Here is a 23,553-nt window from a genome sequence, read left to right on the forward strand (position 1 = left end):
TCTTTGACCATTTCAGACTAAAGAATGCTTCAGCGAAGCCCTCTTTAACCATTCTGAGAAAAGACATGCATTTTACCTCCCATCAGAACCCAAGTAATGCTCCGAAGAACATCTGTTTAAGCCCTGAGAAAATCTCTCCGAAAAAAGATGGAAAATGAATGGAGTCTCCATGTACGTGATTATAGGGTTTTTCTCCATAAAATTTCGGAGCTAATTTCTAACAGTGTACTAAACTCCTGTAATGTAACGTGACTTGTCATTGCAATCACTGGGACGAATAAAAAAACAGCATTTTATAAACATGTGTTTCATCTATTTTTCATGAATACACTAATGCGCTAGCATTCAAAAACTGGCGCCAACCCGGTTGATTCTGGGTTGTTGATCCCGGTGAACACGCAATCGGCGAAGGTGAGGATAAGGTTCGGTTCCTGGTGGATGAGAAGCTTCGCCTTGGCCCAGCAGTAGTAGTTGAGTTCAGCGACGTACACGAGCGATTTTTCGAGGTAGCAGGCCAGCTTCGGGGGCAGCGCTGCACAGACACGAGGCCACAAGTCAGCAACGGAACGTTGAAAAGAATATTATATTAAAAAACAATTTTGTATCTCAGCGGTAACCACGTCGCTAATTTTGAAAAGACTTAAGTTGTAAACTGACAAAATAATTTGTTTACTAAGATCCAAGATGTTCGCCAGCGGAATGTTTGTAAAACAGTAGCCAACGGAAGAGCATCAATTTTGATTGCCTTTTAAGACCCAGGCTCTCAGTGTTGTCCCAGTGACCCATAGCAGTCACTTGTTACTTAGACCTGGTTAAACGACTTGAGAATTGTTTTAAGGCATCGTAAGTCGGTAAAAAAATTAGCAACAAACTCGTCGTTTTTGAAAAAGGAATCTTTTTCGTGAACAACAGTGTTGTCGAGGTCGGTAGTTGTGTTGTTGCCATAAAACCATTTTTTTGGCAGTGAAGTACATCACGGACACTGGTCCTCAGCCTGAGGCCTGAGGCAAGACCAACGCAGGCGGCCAAAGCTCTAGACACGTTAGAGCTCCGAAATGGCTAAACTTGACTCGGGCCGAATGGGTAACCCCTCTAAGAATGGATCCCTCTTCCGGAGAGCAATCCATTGGTAGGGCCACGAGACCCATTGAGCGACTCTGGAGCGCAAAACGTGTCCGAGATTTGGACCGCCTCCACGGGTCTTCAGACCTACTGGAGGGCGCGGGCTTCGTCAGTGACTCTGGCTGAGGTGGAAGGGTGAATGCACCGTTGCACGTACCCTTCGTCGAGGTGTTGGTGAGCGCGGACTCGTGAGAGGGAGCAGCCTGCAAAGAGAGCATCGGTCATGCATTGAATGCAACAACAACAACATTCCTCGTCCAAGAAGAACCCACTCGCAAGCGTAAGACAAAATGTCCTACACTTGCCAGTGTCCAGTGCCAGTGTTTACTGTAGGCCGTCTGGGGAAAACCAGGAACAAAGCCGAGTCAGTACACAGGTAGGGCATTGTGGCCTCCACCTGCGAGTGTCTACCTGTCCCGCACTTGGATTTGAACGCGGGCCTTACCTGGGCGCAGGCCGCCGCGGCGAGCAGAGCCAGGGCGATCGTCAGTGTGGCGTTCATGTTGTCGGCGAGGAGGATTCACGAATGGATCCCCCAGCGCGCCATCCGCTTAAGTACCTGTGGCCACCTAGACGAAAACACTCAACAGAGTTGAAGTGCAGCGAAGTCAATGCCTGCTTCGTGGAAAGGGGTCGTCACGTAATCACCGATGTGGGAGGGGGAGGTGGTTATGTGGCTTGATTACGTTGGGAAAAGGGGGTAACCGTCTACGTTACATAACCAACTTATTTGGTGACATCGCTTGTTTTTAAGCCTGAACATGCACGGAAAAACGTCAGCATCGTCCATTAGTGCACGCCAACGCACGATGTGCGCAGATCCTCCACGCGCTTGTCTACGCGCTAGCAATCCAGTTCAAAACGCTTGTTTTGCATCGCCTGCCGGTCCACGAAAACAAAAGCAAATGTTGAAACAACACGCTTAAAGCAATATTATTTCGCAGTCTAAATCTTTGCATTTCCAGTTATTGGCTGAGCGATAGCGAAGCCTGTTACTCCAGTGGGGTTGAAAAGTTTTTCCTGTCTGTCTGTCTGTGTGTGTGTGTGTGTGTGTGTCTGTCCGCACTACTCCTCCTGAACGGCTCGGCCGATCTCGGTGAGATTTTGCACACTCTTTAGGCATGTCCTAGGCTCGGCACACGCGAAATCTCACTATCGTAGCTCAACGGGTTCAGTTTTTATAGCCGAAAAACACATAAAAAACGGCGAAAAATCGAGTTTTCTGCAGGTAGGATGCCTTCTGTCCTGAAAAAGGGGGGTCTGGGGGGCGGAGCCCCCAGCCTCGTTAAGTTCAAAGGTTACAAGGGTCAAGATCATGCTATCTGGAGATAAGGCAACTCTACCTAGAAGGAAGGGGGGTCTGGGGGCGGAGCCCCCCAGCATGCAACAAGTTAGAAGTGACCGACGATGGACAAGCCATTGCCTGCCGAAGGCAGGCTAGCGCCGTAGGCCAAGGTAGGTACGCCAGGCGCGGATTGGAGGAACAGGCAGCGAAACATCGCGAAGCCTGTTACGACAAGACGCGGTCTGGCGTAAACCTACCTTGTTTCTACGTGATGGGAGCTTTAGGCAACAAAATTTTAAAGTTACCTTTGTTGCTTCAGCTTTTAGTCCAAAAAAAGAAGCACATGTTAAAAGACTGTTTAAGAACTAAGCTTTGCTTTTTGAACCCTGTCCGTTTAGTTTTATGACAAGTCTTATTATTTTCTTTTATGCACTGCAAACCTAACTGTCTACTAAGTACACACTTACAAATGCATGCTTGCAAATACATACTTACAAACGCATGCTTGACACATGGAGTTGTACGGCGTCGCGTCAAGCATGCGTTTGTAAGTGTGTACACACTAAATGTCATGGGACTTTTTTGTCCCACGATTTATGCAATTAGCACACCTGACGCCGAAACAATTTTGGTCTCGCCTGGCGACACATTTTGTCCAACGCGTCGTCAAAATTTGCCTGCTGCAAATTGTACTTTCACTAAACAATTTGTCCCGCCTGGCGGACAGCAAATTGTATCACCTCCGGATGTGCTTAAAATTGCATCATTCATGGGACAAAAAAAGTCCCATGACATTTGGTGTGGTGTGTACTTGCAAGCATGCATTTGTAAGTGTGTACTTAGTAGGCAGTTAGGTTTGTAGTGTAATTATTCCTCTTCTATTTTGTGTGTGCAAAGAAAGGCAAAAGGTGGGTTCTGAATCCTTACATTGTTCATAATCTTGGTTGATCACGTTTTTTTGAGAGAGAGACAGGGACGGACTGGGATGTAAAGATTAAGGTGGGAAACACACCCAAGGGGCCCGGATTTGCCTACCATCCAGGGGCAGCGGCGGGTTGAAAATGTAGGTACTGTGCAGGCTTAACTTTAAAAGGCGTGGATGAAATATGAAAACGCGTTGTCCTGGCGAGCGTAGCAAGCCTCAACCTCTCGATTCCAACACATCCCACCCGGGCCAGTCCGTCCCTGGAGAGAGAGAGAGAGAGAGAGGCGGGGTATCCAAGCTGTTGATTACGTCTGATAACATGGGGGAGGGGGGAGGTCAAACATCCCGAAAATGTGATGACGTACCCTAAATATTCTTTTACCTTGGAAAAGTTGAAATCTTCTAAATGTCGCCAGGTTGAGCTCTACACTGGTTTAAGATCGGCTTGTCACGGCAAATGACGAGAAAATTCCCCGTGGAGTCGCGGTAATCCCTCGTCTCCGTAGCGCAGTTGGCAGCGTTGCGGTCTGACAACCCTGCGGCCCGGGTTCGACAACTGACTGACAAACTAAAGCATCTACTAACAAAGAAAAGAGGAGAGAGAGATGGAGAGGGAGGGGAAGGGGGTAGTAAAACTGAAAATCCCTATCAATTCAAAAATTATGATTTGTTGTTTTGCAAAACGGTATTTTTCACAAAACTGTTGTGAACTGCCGAAAAAACTGCAAAGAAAGAGCACAGTTCAAGTTCAGTAAAGTTCGGGCTGGCAACTTTGGGACACGCTAACGTAACACAGTAACACAGGTAGAGTTACACTCTAAATGTCTTACAATGAAATTTGACCTATGTTATTCGTATGTTACAGTGAATTCGGCGCAAGCATAATACGAAGCAATATTCCTTCGTAATACGAATCTTTTTAGCTTTTTCATCGTAAGATACAAAGATAAACCTTCGTAATACGAAGAAAAACCACCTTCGTATTATGCTTGCGCCATTTCCTTCGTATTATGGGAAATTTCTTCGTAAGACATTTAGAGTGTAGACAATGGCCAATGCATACTTCATACTACAAACAAAATAGCATATTTGTGAACACTTTAAGAGCAATTGAGTCACACTACAACTACCCTCCTTATTCCCTTCAAAGTGTGACATCAGTTCCTGTGTACAATTCACACTGCAGATTCTCCCGCGCAGCATATATGTAAACGACCCCGCACTTGACTTCATAAAAGGCTTACCCCAGATAAAATTTCTCCAGGCAACTTTGAGCAAAGGTGGCACCCGGTGGGCAACTACCGGGCAACACCCGGGCAACACCCGGGCAACACCCGGGCAGCACCCGGGCAGCACCCGGGCAGCACCCGGGCAGCACCCGGGCAGCACCCGGGCAACACCCGGGCAACACCCGGGCAACACCCGGGCAACACCCGGGCAACACCCGGGCAACCCCCCCGGGCAACACCCGGGCAACACCCGGGCAACACCCGGGCAACACCCGGGCAACACCCCACGGGCAACACCCGGGCAACACCCGGGCAACACCCGGGCAACACCCGGGCAACACCCGGGCAACACCCGGGCAACACCCGGGCAACACCCGGGCAACACCCGGGCAACACCCGGGCAACACCCGGGCAACACCCGGGCAACACCCGGCAACACCCGGGCAACACCCGGGCAACACCCGGGCAACACCCGGGCAACACCCGGGCAACACCCGGGCAAACACCCGGGCAACCCCGGCACACCCGGGCAACACCCGGGCAACACCCGGCAACACCCGGGCAACACCCGGGCAACACCCGGGCAACACCCGGGCAACACCCGGCAACACCCGGGCAACACCCGGGCAACACCCGGGCAACACCCGGGCAACACCCGGGCAACACCCGGGCAACACCCGGGCAACACCCGGGCAACACCCGGGCAACACCCGGGCAACACCCGGGCAACACCCGGGCAACACCCGGGCAACACCCGGGCAACACCCGGGCAACACCCGCAACCCCGGGCAACACCCGGGCAACACCCGGCAACACCCGGCAACACCCGGGCAACACCCGGGCAACACCCGGCAACACCCGGGCAACACCCGGGCAACACCCGGGCAACACCCGGGCAACACCCGGGCAACACCCGGGCACACCGGCAACACCCGGGCAACACCCGGGCAACACCCGGGCAACACCCGGGCAACACCCGGCAACACCCGGGCAACACCCGGGCAACGACTCGGTGTGAGCGTCTGACCACCCTGCCTCCATACCCCTCCCCTCTCACCCTCCCCGCGCTGCGCTGGAGTCACTTGGTGCGCACTTTTGCCCGCTGGGGACTTTGCCCGGGTGATGCTTCAACAAGCCGGACAGTTGCGCAAAGTTGCCCGATAGTTGCTCAGAGTTGCCCGGGTGTTGCCCGGTAGTTGCCCACCGCAGGGCTTGGGCTGTGCCCGACCCCTGCTAACCTTTGCTCAAAGTTGCCTGGAGAAATTTTATCTGGGGTACTTTGACCGCCAGCGATGATGTCGTCATCTTGTCACTAGTCAGTTGTCATCCACGTCACATTTTTCTGTTCTTTGGAAAGCGATCTGTTGGGGACGGCCATGGTTCTTTTCCTTACCGGGGCAGCAGGAGCAGGACCACCGACGCCCTCCCATACAGGCTCTCTCTTGTAAGTTTTGTAAGCATATAAAAAACTTTTGACCGCCTCCACCGGCCAGTGCCGTGCCCGTACGCGTCCACCGTAAGTCTGAAGCATCAGTCTTCCTTCAATTTAAAGATCACGCTGTTTCCGGTTGATGCATGATCGAGGCATGAAAAATTTTCCTCATCAGCCGAATACTATAAAGTACGAAGGGCGGGGAGAGTCCAAAAGAAGGCGCGAGGCCGAAACACAGGGAAAGTCGGATGTTTTCGCACACGGACCGAAACATGAATTGTGTCATCTCTAATCTGTAAGATCCATTATTACTTTGATTTTTTTTAAAGGGGTAAAAAGTGAAAATGAACTTGACGCGCGCCCCAGCTTGAAGGGGCATCTTGCGGTACTCCAGATGCTATTCAGACCAAAATCAGCCCCGAAATGAAAGTTTCATTTTTCAAGTGGCACTCAGACGACCATACGCACGGAATCTCCCGCGAGCATCGCACGTCCGGGAGATCACTGATAGAAGTCGAGTGTGCACATGTTCGGTCTTTTTCTGCATCATCGCTCATATTCCAGGAACGCCTTATCACGTCGGAATGAACGGGACAAAATGTCACGTTCGTTTGCACTCTGAATGCCTTACAATGAAATTTGACCTATGTTATTCGTATGTTACAGTGAATTCGGCGCAAGCATAATACGAGGCAATATTCCTTCGTAATACGAATCTTTTTAGCTTTTTGGCCCGTCCCGTTCATTTTTTTGTAAAAAAATGACGGAGGGACCATAGGTCAACACCCCAACAAAATTTTAGCCATCTCAGGTAGTTATTAGAGGAACTGTAAACAGGTTAGTATTCGGCCATTTCGTCACTAGGTTTTAGCCAGCTAAGGCCAGTGATGAAATTGCCGAAAACTTTAATTGTTGTTGTGGGTAGGCACCATTTAAGCCAAAGAGGAGCGAAATCGCCGATGGTTCACCTCAAACGGCCCCTATGCTGAAATCTTCATTGAAAATGGTGAAATTGAGCAACTTTGAGAGCCCGTAGCGTCCAAACCCGACGTCATAGAGCCTCGTGCGACACGCTATTCAAAAGAGCGCACTTTTTTCTACAAGCAAAACCTAAGAGGTAGATTTTTTGGCCGGTCGATACCACCAACCCAAAAAGTCCCAAACCCTCAAACACAGCTACTTTGGGGGGTTTCCGACCCCTATAAAATCTGAAGTTCGAGTCGAATCTCGCTCCCATGGTGTTCCGGCAGTCCGTATGGGTGAAAGGAATCCAGAAAAAAAAGTTTGAGTCCGATCCGAGATGGTCGCCGGCCAAGTGGCTTTTTGGGTGTAGTACGCCTCTAACTGCCAGGCGTCCAAGTTGCTGAATAGCGTGCACAGCGTGAAAATGAGCGTAAAAGTTAGCTGAAGCGGAGTTGTATCAAGTAAGTACTGACGAAAGGAGGATAAGAACACATTTCTGACAAATCACGCCCATCACAACTGCATTTTAAGGGAAAAATTTTTTTTTTTCGAAAAATTTGTGAAATTAGTGAAATTTGTCAACTTTGGCGCCCCATTGCGCCTAAACGGCGTGTCCAAACTCATTTTGCGGACCGGCAATCAAAAGATCGCACTTTTTTCTATGCCCAGGACCCATTTGGGTACTTTTTTGGGCTTTGGTTTAGGAGAACCCATCTAGTCCCAAAACGTCGAAAACGGCCATTTTTGGGGTGTTTTGACCCCTGCCAAATCCAGAGGGCGATTCGAATTTCGTCCAAATGTGTTTTCGGCAGTTCGTATGCATACAAGGAACCGATAAAACACCACAGGTGCCCGTCCTATGATGTCGCCGACCAAGTGTTTTTTTTTGTCTGGAGCTTCTTCATGTGTTTCTTTTGTTGGACTAAAAGCAAGAGCAACAAAGGTAACTTCAAACTTTTGTTTCCAAAAGCTCCCATCACGTAGAAATTACTGGAAATGCAAAAATTTAGACTGCGAAATAATATTGCTTTGGGGGAATTTACTTTTTCAACATCTGCTTTTGTTTTCGTGGACCGGCAGGCGATGCAAAACAAGCGTTTTGAACTGGATTGCTAGCGCGTAGACAAGCGCGTGGAGGATCTGCGCACATCGTGCGTTGGCGTGCACTAATGGACGATGCTGACGTTTTTCCGTGCATGTTCAGGCTTAAAAACAAGCGATGTCACCAAATAAGTTGGTTATGTAACGTAGACGGTTACCCCCTTTTCCCAACGTAATCAAGCCACATAACCACCTCCCCCTCCCACATCGGTGATTACGTGACGACCCCTTTCCACGAAGCAGGCATTGACTTCGCTGCACTTCAACTCTGTTGAGTGTTTTCGTCTAGGTGGCCACAGGTACTTAAGCGGATGGCGCGCTGGGGGATCCATTCGTGAATCCTCCTCGCCGACAACATGAACGCCACACTGACGATCGCCCTGGCTCTGCTCGCCGCGGCGGCCTGCGCCCAGGTAAGGCCCGCGTTCAAATCCAAGTGCGGGACAGGTAGACACTCGCAGGTGGAGGCCACAATGCCCTACCTGTGTACTGACTCGGCTTTGTTCCTGGTTTTCCCCAGACGGCCTACAGTAAACACTGGCACTGGACACTGGCAAGTGTAGGACATTTTGTCTTACGCTTGCGAGTGGGTTCTTCTTGGACGAGGAATGTTGTTGTTGTTGCATTCAATGCATGACCGATGCTCTCTTTGCAGGCTGCTCCCTCTCACGAGTCCGCGCTCACCAACACCTCGACGAAGGGTACGTGCAACGGTGCATTCACCCTTCCACCTCAGCCAGAGTCACTGACGAAGCCCGCGCCCTCCAGTAGGTCTGAAGACCCGTGGAGGCGGTCCAAATCTCGGACACGTTTTGCGCTCCAGAGTCGCTCAATGGGTCTCGTGGCCCTACCAATGGATTGCTCTCCGGAAGAGGGATCCATTCTTAGAGGGGTTACCCATTCGGCCCGAGTCAAGTTTAGCCATTTCGGAGCTCCAACGTGTCTAGAGCTTTGGCCGCCTGCGTTGGTCTTGCCTCAGGCCTCAGGCTGAGGACCAGTGTCCGTGATGTACTTCACTGCCAAAAAAATGGTTTTATGGCAACAACACAACTACCGACCTTGACAACACTGTTGTTCACGAAAAAGATTCCTTTTTCAAAAACGACGAGTTTGTTGCTAATTTTTTTACCGACTTACGATGCCTTAAAACAATTCTCAAGTCGTTTAACCAGGTCTAAGTAACAAGTGACTGCTATGGGTCACTGGGACAACACTGAGAGCCTGGGTCTTAAAAGGCAATCAAAATTGATGCTCTTCCGTTGGCTACTGTTTTACAAACATTCCGCTGGCGAACATCTTGGATCTTAGTAAACAAATTATTTTGTCAGTTTACAACTTAAGTCTTTTCAAAATTAGCGACGTGGTTACCGCTGAGATACAAAATTGTTTTTTAATATAATATTCTTTTCAACGTTCCGTTGCTGACTTGTGGCCTCGTGTCTGTGCAGCGCTGCCCCCGAAGCTGGCCTGCTACATCGAAAAATCGCTCGTGTACGTCGCTGAACTCAACTACTACTGCTGGGCCAAGGCGAAGCTTCTCATCCACCAGGAACCGAACCTTATCCTCACCTTCGCCGATTGCGTGTTCACCGGGATCAACAACCCAGAATCAACCGGGTTGGCGCCAGTTTTTGAATGCTAGCGCATTAGTGTATTCATGAAAAATAGATGAAACACATGTTTATAAAATGCTGTTTTTTTATTCGTCCCAGCGATTGCAATGACAAGTCACGTTACATTACAGGAGTTTAGTAGTGGGGTGGGCAGAGTGTGAACTAACAGTGTAAATGGTGCAACAGTAAAAGGAAAAGTAGCGATACACATCGGCAAATTTGGCGCGTCCCGAAGTACATAAGGCGGCGTGCAAATATTACGTCACCACTTTGGGGGGTAGGGTTACGGCCATCTTTACTTCATGGGAAGGTTAGGTTAAACCAATGACGGACGGGGGAGGGGGTCAAAAAGAGGCCTAAAAGAGGTGACGTAGTTTTTGCACGCTGTCTAAAGAAAAGTGCGACTTTCACCTATGTTTAACTCCAACGTGATTCGATCTGAGTATGGTTCAAAAAAATCGTTATTTTCGACATCAGCGCCCTCAGAAACTTGAGAAAGAATGAAAAAAATTAAGAAAAAAACTGTCGGAAAATACCCCCGTGGGATTTTTGGCTGAGCGATAGCGAAGCCCTTGCCGTGTTTTGGCACGCTGAAAAGTGACTGGTCGTGCGTCTGTCTGTCTGTCTGTCCATCTGTTCGTACACGGTCACGTTTCTCAGCGACTTTTACAGGTAGAGTTTTCATACTTCGCATTTAACTTACATGGCGAGGACAGAGAATGCGCCCAAACGCATGGAATCATCCGCTCGACAGAACGTAAGCGTACGGGCCACAACCCGTTCACTGAATCGCACAGGTGTCTCGCCTAAAGTTTAAAAGAAGTGAAAGCGAAAAATGGCCAGGTGGACCGAAATCGATAGGCCGAGTAGCAAGCTTGCTTTCGATGACACGGAATGTGACACACAAACCTGACACATGCCGGATTTCTACCTTTGATGGTCCAGCCAGCCGGAATGGAGCGTTCCAGCGAAAATCCGCCTACCGCGCCGGAAAGAGGAAACCCTGCTGCTCATTCTGGGCGCTGTGACGACCTTTTGTCGCCTCAGGTTCGGCGCTGAGGCGTGAAACTAAAATTGACTATGTTTGAAAACCAGTACACGGTGGACATTTTTTCATCCAATAAAGCGGGAGGTCTGAGTCCCTGGAATAAATTGCTGTCAAAGGGTGTCATAAAAGATTGCCAAAGGAGCAAAAGGCAGTTCGCGGATTTGCTTTCCGACAAATAGTTTAGGAGATTTTCGCCCCGGAACACGGACTTTTTGGACAATGGACAGCACGGAAGTTACATTTTGCCCAGTTTTATCCTGTTTTGTCAGGGAAATGCTTGAACTGCATGCAACAAGAAGTATGTGACCACCAGCCGGACCAAGCGGCCAGAGATGCCTCCGTGTCCAAGAACGTGCTCGCCAACTGTGTGCCAGTAGAGGCCGCAAAGTAGAACAGTGCTGACATTTTCGGGTATTCCACATTGAAGCCGTTGCCTTCCCTGCAAGAGACGGAAGAGCTGATCAAGAAGCACAGCAAGAATGCACTTAAAATAACAGGAAAAGTAGTGATATTCATCGGCAACTTTGGCCCGTCCCGTACATTAAGAAACGTACAAATTTCGCCTATGTTTGACCCTGACGGGAATTAAACCTGGGTCTGGGGTTAAAATAAATGTAGTTTTCGTCATCAGCCCCCTCAAAAACATCAGAAACAATGCAAAAACTCAAATAAAAAGAATGTTCAAAAAATACCCCGCTGGGATTTGAACCTGGGTCTGAACTTCTCCGATTCGCTCAAAACTGGCATCATTGGTTTTTTCTCGTCGCCCCGATTCCAAAAACACCCCTACATGCCCTTCTAGCTGCATCCGTTGCCGAGATCCTCCTCGACCCCATGTAGACCATGATGCACCTGCAGCAGCGCCCCCGGGGCTCGGATCGGATTTGCTGCCACCGGGCGGTTCTTAGGGTCACCCAAGGAGGCTGCATACCAAATTTGGTCAAGATCGGACCGCGGGAAGTCCTCGGACGAACGAACGGACGGACGCACAGCAGAGATCATACTATATGCCCGTCCCTCCGTCATTTTTTTTTACAAATAACAGGAAAAGTAGCGATATACATCGGCAACTTTGGCCCGTCCCGTACATTAAGAAACGTACGAATTTCGCCCATGTTTGACCCTGACGGGATTCAAACCTGAGTCTGGGATTAAAATAAATGTCGTTTTCGTCATCAGCACCCTTAAAAACATCAGAAACAATGCAAAAACTGGAATAAAAAGAATGTTCAAAATTTACCCCACTGGGATTTGAACCCGGGTCCAAACTTCTCCGATTCGCTCGAAACTGGCACCATTGGTTTTTTCTCGTCGCCCCGATTCCAAAAATACCCCTACATGCCCTCCTAGCTGCATCCGTTGCCGAAATCCTCCTCGACCCCATGTAGACCATAATGCACCTGCAGCAGCGCCCCCGGGGCTCGGATCGGATTTGCTGCCACCGGGCGGTTCTTAGGGTCACCACAGGAGGCTGCATACCAAATTTGGTCAAGATCGGGCCGCGGGAAAAAATGAACGGAACGGGCCAATTAAAACCAAGTTTCAACTGAGTGCAAAACGCTATCTGGAACTTAAGCACTTCCATATTGCCAAAGTAAGGAGCGAAGTCTGCGGTGCCATCCGAAGATATTACCAAGAAGGTGGGGACATGGCCAGGATGAAAAGAAACCTGGCGAATGCGAAACTTTTCGAAGGTGACACCAAGTTCGGAGGGATTGAAATTGCTAAACTTGAACGTCTGGCTGAAAGAATGAACTGATTTTTTGAGCTGTACTGTTTTTTGTAAGTCTCTGTTTATTTTGTTATCCTGTGTCTTAGGCACCTGTGGTTTGAATTGGTTTTATATTGCGACGAAAGTGCAATCATCTGTCGCGTTTTTCATTCTTTTGTGAACTTATTTTGTAAGTGCAACAAAAGTTTAATCATATGTTGTTTTTTTATGAAAACAAAAATTTCCTTTTGTTGTTAAAGTCGATTTTTACCATTGTGACGGGTTTTGGCTGAGCGATAGCGAAGCCCTTGCCCTGTTTGGGTGCGCTGAAAAGTAACCGGTCGTGCGTCTGTCTGTCTGTGAGTCTGTTTGTACTCACCAACGATTCTCAGCAACTAACGTGGCCATAGTTTCAAGATTTCGTATTTAAACGTCGCCTTAGTACCCCCCAACACGAGTTTGTTTCAAATCGTTGTATAGTACTATATCGTTTGAAATATTCAAAACATATTTTTGAATCAGGTCATTAGCATGGTTAGGTTGGCAGCACTTATCAATTTCTCATACCTGCGGGTCCGCGGCTCTCAAACACGGGACATACGCAAATGAGCAAATAAAAGGAAATAACGAGCAGAAGGGTTTGGAAATGAGATTGGCCTTAATTCTAGAATGATTAAAACCCTTTTGAAACACCAACAGAGCGAAACATGGGGAATGGATTCGAAAATGATTTACGTGTTTCGTCCCTCTTCGCTTCTGTTGGCTGACATGCTCAATCGAACGCGGTGCTCTCTCGGTACTATATGCTCAAAAGGTGTCTCTAGCGACCTGCATTGGCCGCATCACTAACGGACGCGTAACTTTGGACACTTCTCCACGTTTCTTGAATGCCAGAGATTCTCAACCCAGACCATTGGATCCTAACTATGTTAAAGTTTGACCCTTTCCCCATGATTTCATGCTTGTCTGGTTCATTTGCCTCGATTACATCGTTTCCAAGCGGTCTCGAAAGAGTGTCCCAAGTTACCCCATGACCGGGGGAAACTTGGGACAGTAGGTAATTAGCTACGTTCCCATCCATCTATTGATGTAAATGGATGTAATAAATTTAAGTCACAACATGTAGACCTAGAATTCAGACCTAGGAACTCTTGTAGGACCTATATTGGACTATATCTAAGGCTCTACGTGGAACTCTCTTTTCTACTGGTATTTTCCAGGCATTTTCTGAAAATTTCAAAATATGGATTACCAGAAGACAAAACTGCCGAGCAAGGCATCTCTTTCCATCAGCAGCGTAAAATCCGAAGTTTAAGTTATGTCAGGGACCGGGTCACTTAATTCCTTGGAGGCTAGGACTGCCGGAAACATAGGGATGAAAATGCCCGGAAAGTTTCCGGAAACATTGGAAAAAAACAGTGTTATTTTCCGTTTTTTTCCCTGGCCTCGGAAAAATTGGAAAGATTCAGCCTGAAAAGTAGGCAAAAAGTCGGGCATTTCGCCTGAAAGTAGGCTAAAAGCATACCTTTATCCCTATGTGAACACGATTCTCAGTGCACTCATTCTAATTATACCCTGTTATGATTCCTTCTCGTGCGTTTTTTTGAGCTCGGTGTTGTGAATCTCGGGTTGTCATTGTAAGTGAAGTTGTAACAAAGCACAAAAGTCGTAGATTATATGTTCATAGTGCTTAGAAACTAATTTTTCCTATTTTTCCTTTTTTTCCAAATTTTCTGGTTATTTTTCCAAATTTTCCGGGTTTTTTTTTTTCCGACCCTTTGAAAGTTTCCGGAAAATTTGCATCTCTATAGGAAACAGGAGGAAAAGACTGTCCCAAGTTACCCCGTAAAATTTCGATTTTTGATAAAATGAAGTCTGGACCGAAGATGGGAAAGCTATAATCAACGCCCTTCTGCGAATGTTATTGTCCGTGTATGATCGAACAACCCAGATAGACTTATCGGCCAAATCTGCACTTCACTCCTGAAAGGGTCAACTTGTCAATGTCAATGTTTGACATATTTGGTGAAGTGGCAGATGAAGCCAGCCCTAATGGACGCCTTTGCAGCGTCTCTTGCTGAGCAGGCACTGCTAGAGATGGACGACAAGTGGACCCTTTCCAAGTACGTAAATGCAATGCACGTGACCCGAAATCTTCACCTGCTTGCAAATCTTTGGCGCTCCGACCGCCGGCAGTGCCAGTTTTAGCAAGCTGAGGAGTATTTCAGGGCCAGGATAGCCAAGTATTAGCATCCAAGCAAGCGCAGTGCCGTCGCGTTTCGAAACTAGACGGCCACCGCGAGTCCCTTGCACCCTGCCTGTTTCCAGCGAATCCTCCCCCCCCCTCCCTGTCTCTAACGTCTAATCGTCCTACAGCGGTGTGACATCCGACCGCCTCTCCAAGGACGCCGCGGAGGAAGTGATGGTCCTGCCGAAGCAGCGCGGGCGGCGGCAGCGCGGCCAACGTCCACCTTCACCGACTGCGGAGGAGGAGTTCGCGAGGCGCCACCAACATGGCCGCTTCCCGGCCTGCCTCACTTTGACGCCGGAGGACGTGGCGTCCGTCATCCAGGACGCCGTGGACTGCGCCAACCCACGGTGCGCCTGTCACGGCGAGTTGGTGCGGCGCCATGTTGCGGTGGAGCAGCACGTGTACCCGCCCGGCGCCAGGTGGCCCATCCGGCGCTGAGGCGGGCCAGCCGAGCGGCCGCCCAACCGAGTCAACGCCTTGGCCGGCTTGACCACGCCGACGCCTCCACCACCAGCCACCCCGATTTCGACGGGGGCATTGCCTTGGCCACCGTGCCCCACCCCCATCGTGACAAGAAAAGAGGCAGTCCTGTGCGCCGCGTCCCCCCCTCTCCAAGGACGGGACCGTCCCTCTTCGGAGGAGCCGCCTGCCTGATTCAAGATTCAGCCGCTCAGCTGCCCCGGCAATCAACGCTCTCTCGCACCGTGCTACCTACACGGTTGTTTAGTCCTGCCGTAGCCCGGTTGCTTCCGGCAGCCAACACGCTGCGACGCGCAGCCCACAGCCATTGCAGCCTACGTGGCTCAGTTTTCATAATATGAAGGGAAAGCTACAGGATATAAGTCAAATGAGTTCGGATGAGATTGTTCATTCTTTGACCATTTCAGACTAAAAAAATGCTTCAGCGAAGTCCTCTTTAATATATCTGAGAAAGGACTTGCATTTTACCTCCCTCTGGACCCAAGGAATGCTCCGAAGAACATATGTATGAGCCCTGCACAGTAAACTTCTTACGGATACATCCTATCTGTATTACGGACATTTTTGTGCAATTGCAATAGAGCATTCTAGTCGTCGCCGATCGAAGAGCATAAAGAAGAACAAAACCGGAAGCCGGGAAGAAACGGAGTAGGTATCAAGCCCGATTTCAACGAGAAATGTCGACAAATATTTTTATTTCCTGAGTCAAAAAGTGTTTGAAACAAACGAAAGTGCTTTTGAAAGAGATTCGAGACAGAAAACTCAGAAACTAGCCCACTCAGAGACGTTTGGGAGGTTATGTTGCCGGGGCCAGTTCCGGCTTTGTTCTTCTTCTTCGATCGGTGACGACTAGAATACTCTATTACGGATAGATTTTGCTTGTAATACGGATAAAATCATCCGTATTACAAAGAGTTTTACGTCCGTAACATACAGACGAAAATATCCGTATGGAACGGACGTAAAACTCTTTGTAATACGGATGATTTCATCCGTATTGCAAGCAAAATCTATCCGTAATTGCAGTTGCACAAAAATGTCCGTAATACAGATAGGATGTATCCGTAAGAAGTTTAGTGTGTGAGAGTATCTCCCCGAAAAAAGATGGAAAATGAATGGAGTCTCCATGCACGTGACTAAAGGGTTTTTCTCCATAAAATTTCAGAGCTAATTTCTAAGAGTGTACATGTCATCAAGCTTTTGCCAAGAGATGGGGCACCATCAGTGTCCTCTAGAAGAATGAATCAGGATCCACTGGAGCAGTATTTTTCTACCTTGAGGCAGGCAGGAGGATGAAACGAAAACCTAACCCCGAAAGAAGTTCTCCACACCCGTCAATCTTTGCATGTTCAAGGACCAACATTTCTTGCTGGAGGAAGTCGAGGTAACACCGAAGTTTTGAAGAGGCGAGAAGTGGCAGAAGAAGCCCGCCCTAATGGACGCCTTTGCAGCGTCTCTTGCTGAGCAGGCACTGCTAGAGATGGACGACCAGTGGACCCTTTCCAAGTACGTAAATGCAATGCACGTGACCCGAAATCGTCACCTGCTTGCTAATCTTTGGCGCTCCGACCGCCGGCAGTGGCAAATTTCAGCAAGCTGAGGTAGGGCTGGGCGGTATTTTCATCTCGATATCAATATCCAATATTTTAAAATATCCAATACACCACCAATATCAATATTTGATATTGAATATTGAATTTTCGATAATATTGAGGTACCGATACCTATATTGAAATATTGTTTTTCAATATATTGAAGATCATCTCCAATGTTGATAGTTAGAATCTGCATAAGACTCATAAGCTTCACTTTAAGCACAAAAATAAGCTCCTCTGCGCAGTTTTCTTTGTGACTGGACCAAGTATCGTTCTCTATTTATCTATTTTCTCAACAATATCGCACAGTAAATTTGAATGTTCAATATTGGATATTGGTTCACCAATACTCAATATCGAATATTGATATCGAAAGTTTCAATATAGTGATATTGGATTTCCAATATTTTAAAATATTGAAATTGTATTCAATATATTGAAATACCGCCCACCCCTAAGCTGAGGAGTATTTCAGGGCCAGGATAGCAAAGTATTAGCATTCAAGCAAGCGCAGTGCCGTCGCGTTTCGAAACTAGACGGCCACCGCGAGTCCCTTGCACCCTGCCTGTTTCCAGCGAATCCTCCCCCCCCTCCCTGTCTCTAACGTCTAATCGTCCTACAGCGGTGTGACATCCGACCGCCTCTCCAAGGACGCCGCGGAGGAAGTGATGGTCCTGCCGAAGCAGCGCGGGCGGCGGCAGCGCGGCCAACGTCCACCTTCACCGACTGCGCAGGAGGAGTTCGCGAGGCGCCACCAACATGGCCGCTTCCCGGCCTGCCTCACTTTGACGCCGGAGGACGTGGCGTCCGTCATCCAGGACGCCGTGGAGTGCGCCAACCCACGGTGTGCCTGTCACGGCGAGTTAGTGCGGCGCCATATTGCGGTGGAGCAGCACGTGTACCCGCCCGGCGCCAGGTGGCCCATCCGGCGCTGAGGCGGGCCAGCCGAGCGGCGAGTATTCATCTTGGAGAGCACTTGTGTGAAAGGTGCCCTGCGAGAGGCTAGGAGGTGCCGAACCGAACGGAGACCCGAAGCCGAAGGCAAGCCGAAGGCCCCGACTCGGCCCGAAGCCAAAGCCGAAGGTGCCATATGAATTTCAATTATTCTGATCATGCAACTAAAGTCACTAAGTCACTCATATTGCTTGGGGAAAAGAAGAAAGGATGTCCACAAACTCGAAACTAATTTTGGAAAAATATTTTAAAAATATGCGATGGGGAAAAATTGCCATAAGTCAACAAAAATGGTGACATTTACTGGCCTAATATTTCTTTTTTTGTTCCAAAATGTGAACAAGTGCATCATTTTCGCTTCTTAATTCTGTTGACAACTATCTAAGAAACTTCGGAAGAAAAAGAGAGATAAATTATCAGGCCGAAGACTAGACCTGACCATAACTGTTGCGCGGAATCTCTTAAACTAATCGATGAGAGATTACGACAACTGGAAGCTTACAACTTTCTTTAAATTTTGTTTGTGCATGTTAGATGTTCTACAATACATTAGTCATACTCGCAACTTCTTTAGTACAGGATTCAATGGACAACTAATACGAATTGTTTTTTATTTTGTGTTAATAGCTGTTTTTCTCCCGCACCTCACCTTGAGCTATCATTTCATTTTAGCGTTAAGCTAAAGTGTCTCTTGCGACTGACTTTTTAACCTCAATGTCTGGTCCGAAGAATTTTAAGTCTCTGCGTCTCTGCAAACTTTCGGCACTTGCATTAACGGAGTCTTGTTTTAGCAAGTTTGAGAAAAAAATTGGTTCGACTAATTTAAAAAAGCTAAACAAAAATATTCTGTTCTATCTTTTAATTTTTATCCAAATATTTAAAAAGGTTTGGAAAATAAGTTGAGTAATACAGTTCACATAATTCACTTGATGCAAGAGTTGTTTGTTGTTTTCTTTTTCCAACATATTGTCAAATTGTTAAAAAAAACACTTATGCGGCCCTTACATTTTTGGCGAGCGATAGCGAGCCCATGCCGTGTTTGGGGGTACCAAAAAGTGACTGGTCGTGCGTCTGTCTGTCTGTCTGTCTGTCTGTCTGTGTGTCTGTAACTCACTCACGTTTCTCAGCAACTACCGCACAAATAGTTTCAAAATTTTGCACCGGAAGGCTCCTAAATCTCCCCCAGGGGGAGTTTATCTTATATTCACGATTACTATTGTTTGAAATATTCAAAACATCTTTTTGAATTAGGTTCTTAGCGTGGTTAGGTTGGCAGTGGTTGACAGCTCGTAGCAATTTTTCATATTTGCGGCCGCGACTCTCAAATACGGGACCTGGCAAAACATTGGCAAATAAAACAAACTAAAGAGCAGAAGGGCTTAGAAGTGAGTACGTTCATAGTTTTTCGATATTTTAGAATGATTGAAACCCCTCCGGAGTGTCAACTCAGTGAAATACGGAAAATGAAAGTGACAATTATTACGCGTTTCGTCCGTCCGTCCGCCCCCTCCCCTCCCCCGCTACACCGCTACAGAGGAAATGTTTTGGTCAGTGGAGTGTGTTTGATAATTGCAAGAATGATTTGGTCTTTTTAACCTTTGTGAGTGTATTTCCATTTTTATTCTCAGACACTATACTTTTTAGTTGTTTGCTTTGCTCAAATAACAGTTAGAAAATAAATTAATACATTCTATAAGCACACTCTGGACACTAATGTTGCAATAATAAATAGTCTTTGCTGACTCTTGGCACAGACTCTGGGAAAAGGCTTCATTAACCTTAAAGATAACCATACGGTGAGTGAGTGTAGCGCATACAAGGTTTGACATTGACATCTGATTCAATGAGACGATTCAGTGACTTGATCATTTGATTTCATGAGACGATTCTTTTAACTTCATCATACATTGTCTGCGACAACTGGTAATTTGTGTCGGTCATGGTTTTAGTTGGCTCTCTTTTTAATTTACTTAGAATGTTAGGTAAATACTTATGCTATACTGTTTCAAAGATTAAATATCACATCATGACTATCATTATGAATAAGATTAACTTGCGTTTCGCAAAAAGTGGGCTCGACATCAGATTCTATGGAACGATTCAGTGGGTCTGATAGACGGTCTTCTCCATAAAGTAGTTGCAATCAGCCTGCCTGTAAATGTGTCTCTTTTTAATTAATTCAGATAAATCAATATAGTTTCATCCGCTAGTTTAAAATAAAAGGAAGCATCCGCTAGTTTAAAATAAAAGGAAGATAAAAGGCTTTATAGGTATTACTAATAACATTGCGTATTCATAAGTTCAACAACAAGCAGATATCGAATGGTGATTGAGGCATTTGTGAATCGTATTAAGCAATTCAATGCTGGCAGTTGAATGTTACTCGACTGAGTAACAGGGTCAGGGTTCATGGTACGACACCGTGAACAGGAAACACTCTTAGAAATTGCGTTCATGTTAACAACAGCAGACCCATACTTATTCAACTAGAATTACATGATTTTGGGCCAAAATTTCCTCGGTGAGTCATTGACTCCTACAGTATTTGGTGTGCTGATCACGAAAATGACTTCCAATTTCATCCCAGACCTTTACTTTTCCCAAAATTTACCAATTTCGGACCAAAATTTTTAAGTCGAGTTTTATATAGTTTCCTGCAGTTTTTCGTGTGCTGATCACGAAAATGACTTCCAATTTCATCCCAGACCTTTACTTTTCCCAAAATTTACCAATTTTGGACCAAAATTTTCAAGTCGAGTTTTACATAGTTTCCTGCAGTTTTTGGTGTGCTGATCACGAAAATGACTTCCAATTTCATCCCAGACCTTTACTTTTCCCAAAATTTACCAATTTCGGACCAAAATTTTCAAGTCGAGTTTTATATAGTTTCCTGCAGTTTTTCGTGTGCTGATCACGAAAATGACTTCCAATTTCATCCCAGACCTTTACTTTTCCCAAAATTTACCAATTTCGGACCAAAATTTTCAAGTCGAGTTTTACATAGTTTCCTGCAGTTTTTGGTGTGCTGATCACGAAAATGACTTCCAATTTCATCCCAGACCTTCACTTTTCCCAAAATTTACCAATTTTGGACCAAAATTTTTAAGTCGAGTTTTACATAGTTTCCGGCAGTTTTTGGTGTGCTGATCACGAAAATGACTTCCAATTTCATCCCAGACCTTTACTTTTCCCAAAATTTACCAATTTGTGACCAAAATTTCAATGTTTAGTTTCCTATTGTTTCCTGCAGTTTTCAGTAGGATAATCACGAAAATGACATTAAGTCCGGCCCTTTTGTTATGGAAGACCCCGTATTGGCCTTATTTTGCACATATCCTTCACCATCTCCTATAAGAATGTGTTCAGACGCATCGCTCGCCTACTACGCGCCCAAACTTAACGGCGCGTACCCCTAGTATAAAATGCCCATGGTAACATTGTTTTTACCTCTAGAGTTAAAGAAATACATAAAATGAGCAAACACCACGACTTCGGGTTCGGTCAGTCGTTTTGGCCAGTTCGGGTCCTCCCGCGCTCGCTCGGGTTACGCTCGGGTCCCGAACCATCTAGCCTCGCGCAGTGCCTTTCACACAAGTGCTCTCCAAGATAAATACTCGCAGCCGAGCGGCCGCCCAACCGAGTCAACGCCTTGGCCGCCTTGACCACGCCGACGCCTCCACCACCAGCCACCCCGATTTCGACGGGGTCATAGCCTTGGCCGCCTTGACCACGCCGACGCCTCCACCACCAGCCACCCCGATTTCGACGGGGTCATAGCCTTGGCCGCCTTGACCACGCCGACGCCTCCACCACCAGCCACCCCGATTTCGACGGGGTCATAGCCTTGGCCGCCTTGACCACGCCGACGCCTCCACCACCAGCCACCCCGATTTCGACGGGGTCATAGCCTTGGCCGCCTTGACCACGCCGACGCCTCCACCACCAGCCACCCCGATTTCGACGGGGTCATAGCCTTGGCCGCCTTGACCACGCCGACGCCTCCACCACCAGCCACCCCGATTTCGACGGGGTCATAGCCTTGGCCGCCTTGACCACGCCGACGCCTCCACCACCAGCCACCCCGATTTCGACGGGGTCATAGCCTTGGCCGCCTTGACCACGCCGACGCCTCCACCACCAGCCACCCCGATTTCGACGGGGGCATTGCCTTGGCCAGCCGTGCCCCACCCCCATCGTGACAAGAAAAGAGGCAGTCCTGTGCGCCGCGTCCCCCCCTCTCCAAGGACGGGACCGTCCCTCTTCGGAGGAGCCGCCTGCCTCATTCAAGATTCAGCCGCTCAGCTGCCCCGGCAATCAACGCTCTCTCGACGGATTTTGAGCTCCAGAGGCGCTAATCAAGGGGGGGGGGGGTCCTTTCGTGTTGACGCCTAACAGTTTGAGGCTTCTAGCGGCATTCGGTCACGAGCTCTCACCGAGACAGCAGCGCGCTCCGACCCCACCATGAGCATCAGCAGCTTCACCGGCGGCAGCACACTGTTAAAAAAATTCTTAAATTTAATACATAATGTCATCTTAATTTTAATAACCTTTTGAAAGGATATGAAAACTCATAAAGGTTTGTGAAGTTTAAGAAAATTTCTTACATTTACCAAAACATTTCTTACAAGTAATGAAGATATTGGTAACTTTAGAAACTTTATTAAAATTGAAAAACTGGTTCATAAAATTTGAGATCGTTTGCCAAATTCAATAATTTGTTTCTTAAAATTCAAAATTACTATGACATTTCTTATTTGATTCTCATCCTGCCAGTTAAAATTGTGATCATTTGACGCTCCACTAACAGTGTACGTAAAGAACTAATTGGGATGATCTTCGTCATGTGAAGTCGTGTTTGGAGGCCCTTGGATGAGCGCTTCCGCTGCCTAGCGGAGTCTCCGCCGAGAGGCTTGGAGTCATCCACATCCAAGGGCCCGCCTCCCAGAGCGCACTCGTGGCGCAGTTGGTAGCGTCGCGGTGCAGTAATCCGGAATTCCGGGTTCGAGACCGAGTTTCAACCACGCTTCCAAGTAACTTCGGCAGTGAAATCGACTACTACCATACAATGAGTAACTCATAACGTACATAAGGCGTTCAATTTTTCCCTACTCTATATTAAATTCTTCTTAAATGCAAAACCAACTTTTAAGAAACAGATTATTACTTTTCAAATTTGGTTCTTACTTTTAAGGAGAAAAAGTTTATTAATTTTACTAGCAAAAAGTCTTTGTAAACTGCTTCATAAAAAAGTTTCTTAAAATTAAGATGGATTTTTTTAACAGTGCAGCAGGGAGGCGTGAGAGGCTCCGTGGGGGGTTCGTTTCTTGGCGACGCCTAACAGTTTGAGGCATCTAGCGGCGTTGTTGACGTGAGGTCTACTTTCGACCTCTTTTGTTGGTACCACGTCTCTGAGGCCCCCCTGGTACCCGCGCCACGGCCAGAGGCCTTCAACAATGCACGGTTAGCGCCACTCCTTAAAAAACAAGGGCGGTTTTTGAAAAACAAGGAAAGATGGAACACTTCAAGGAAGTTCCTTGGAAGTGTGCTCCCATTCCAAGGAGGCTCCCTTGTTTTCCAAGGCCAGTCCCTTGTTTTCTTGGACTCCAGACAAATTCCAAGGGCCCGCCTTGTTTTTGGGGTGCACTTCCAAGGGGACGCCTTGGTTGGTCTCTGCCGATTCAAGGAACCGCCTTGTTTGTCCGCAAAAGCTCGAGTTACGTCGTCGGCCACGTCATGAGGTCCCCGATGACGTCCCCCTGGGGTTCACCATGACGACCCCCATGTTTCTCCGTGCCGCTGAGGCTGCCGGGTCTCACAGTGGCCAACGCCGAAAACCGTTTTCTT

General features: G+C 47.6%; 2 protein-coding genes across 4 annotated transcripts; one reads left to right on the forward strand and one right to left on the reverse strand.

The window, feature by feature from the left end:
• Positions 1-291: 291 nt before the first annotated feature.
• On the reverse strand, positions 292-1,722 carry LOC117648050. 2 transcript variants are annotated; one of them, XM_034390211.1, is made up of 3 exons: positions 1,568-1,722; positions 1,214-1,325; positions 292-532 (listed from the first exon to the last, which is right to left on the reverse strand). In XM_034390211.1, exons 1-3 carry the CDS (start codon positions 1,622-1,624, stop codon positions 339-341), a joined length of 363 nt encoding a protein of 120 aa, XP_034246102.1. In that variant the 5' UTR covers positions 1,625-1,722; the 3' UTR covers positions 292-338. The 2 variants fall into 2 exon arrangements, with proteins under 2 accessions (XP_034246102.1, XP_034246103.1); XM_034390212.1 differs by having other exon boundaries at positions 1,280-1,325; positions 1,568-1,713.
• A 6,594-nt stretch (positions 1,723-8,316) lies between these two features.
• LOC117648041 lies at positions 8,317-9,746 on the forward strand. 2 transcript variants are annotated; one of them, XM_034390196.1, is made up of 3 exons: positions 8,317-8,470; positions 8,713-8,824; positions 9,506-9,746. In XM_034390196.1, exons 1-3 carry the CDS (start codon positions 8,414-8,416, stop codon positions 9,697-9,699), a joined length of 363 nt encoding a protein of 120 aa, XP_034246087.1. In that variant the 5' UTR covers positions 8,317-8,413; the 3' UTR covers positions 9,700-9,746. The 2 variants fall into 2 exon arrangements, with proteins under 2 accessions (XP_034246087.1, XP_034246088.1); XM_034390197.1 differs by having other exon boundaries at positions 8,326-8,470; positions 8,713-8,758.
• Positions 9,747-23,553: the final 13,807 nt, after the last annotated feature.

The sequence above is a fragment of the Thrips palmi genome, unplaced genomic scaffold, assembly GCF_012932325.1.
Source record: "Thrips palmi isolate BJ-2018 unplaced genomic scaffold, TpBJ-2018v1 HiC_scaffold_3, whole genome shotgun sequence".
NCBI lineage: Eukaryota > Metazoa > Arthropoda > Insecta > Thysanoptera > Thripidae > Thrips > Thrips palmi.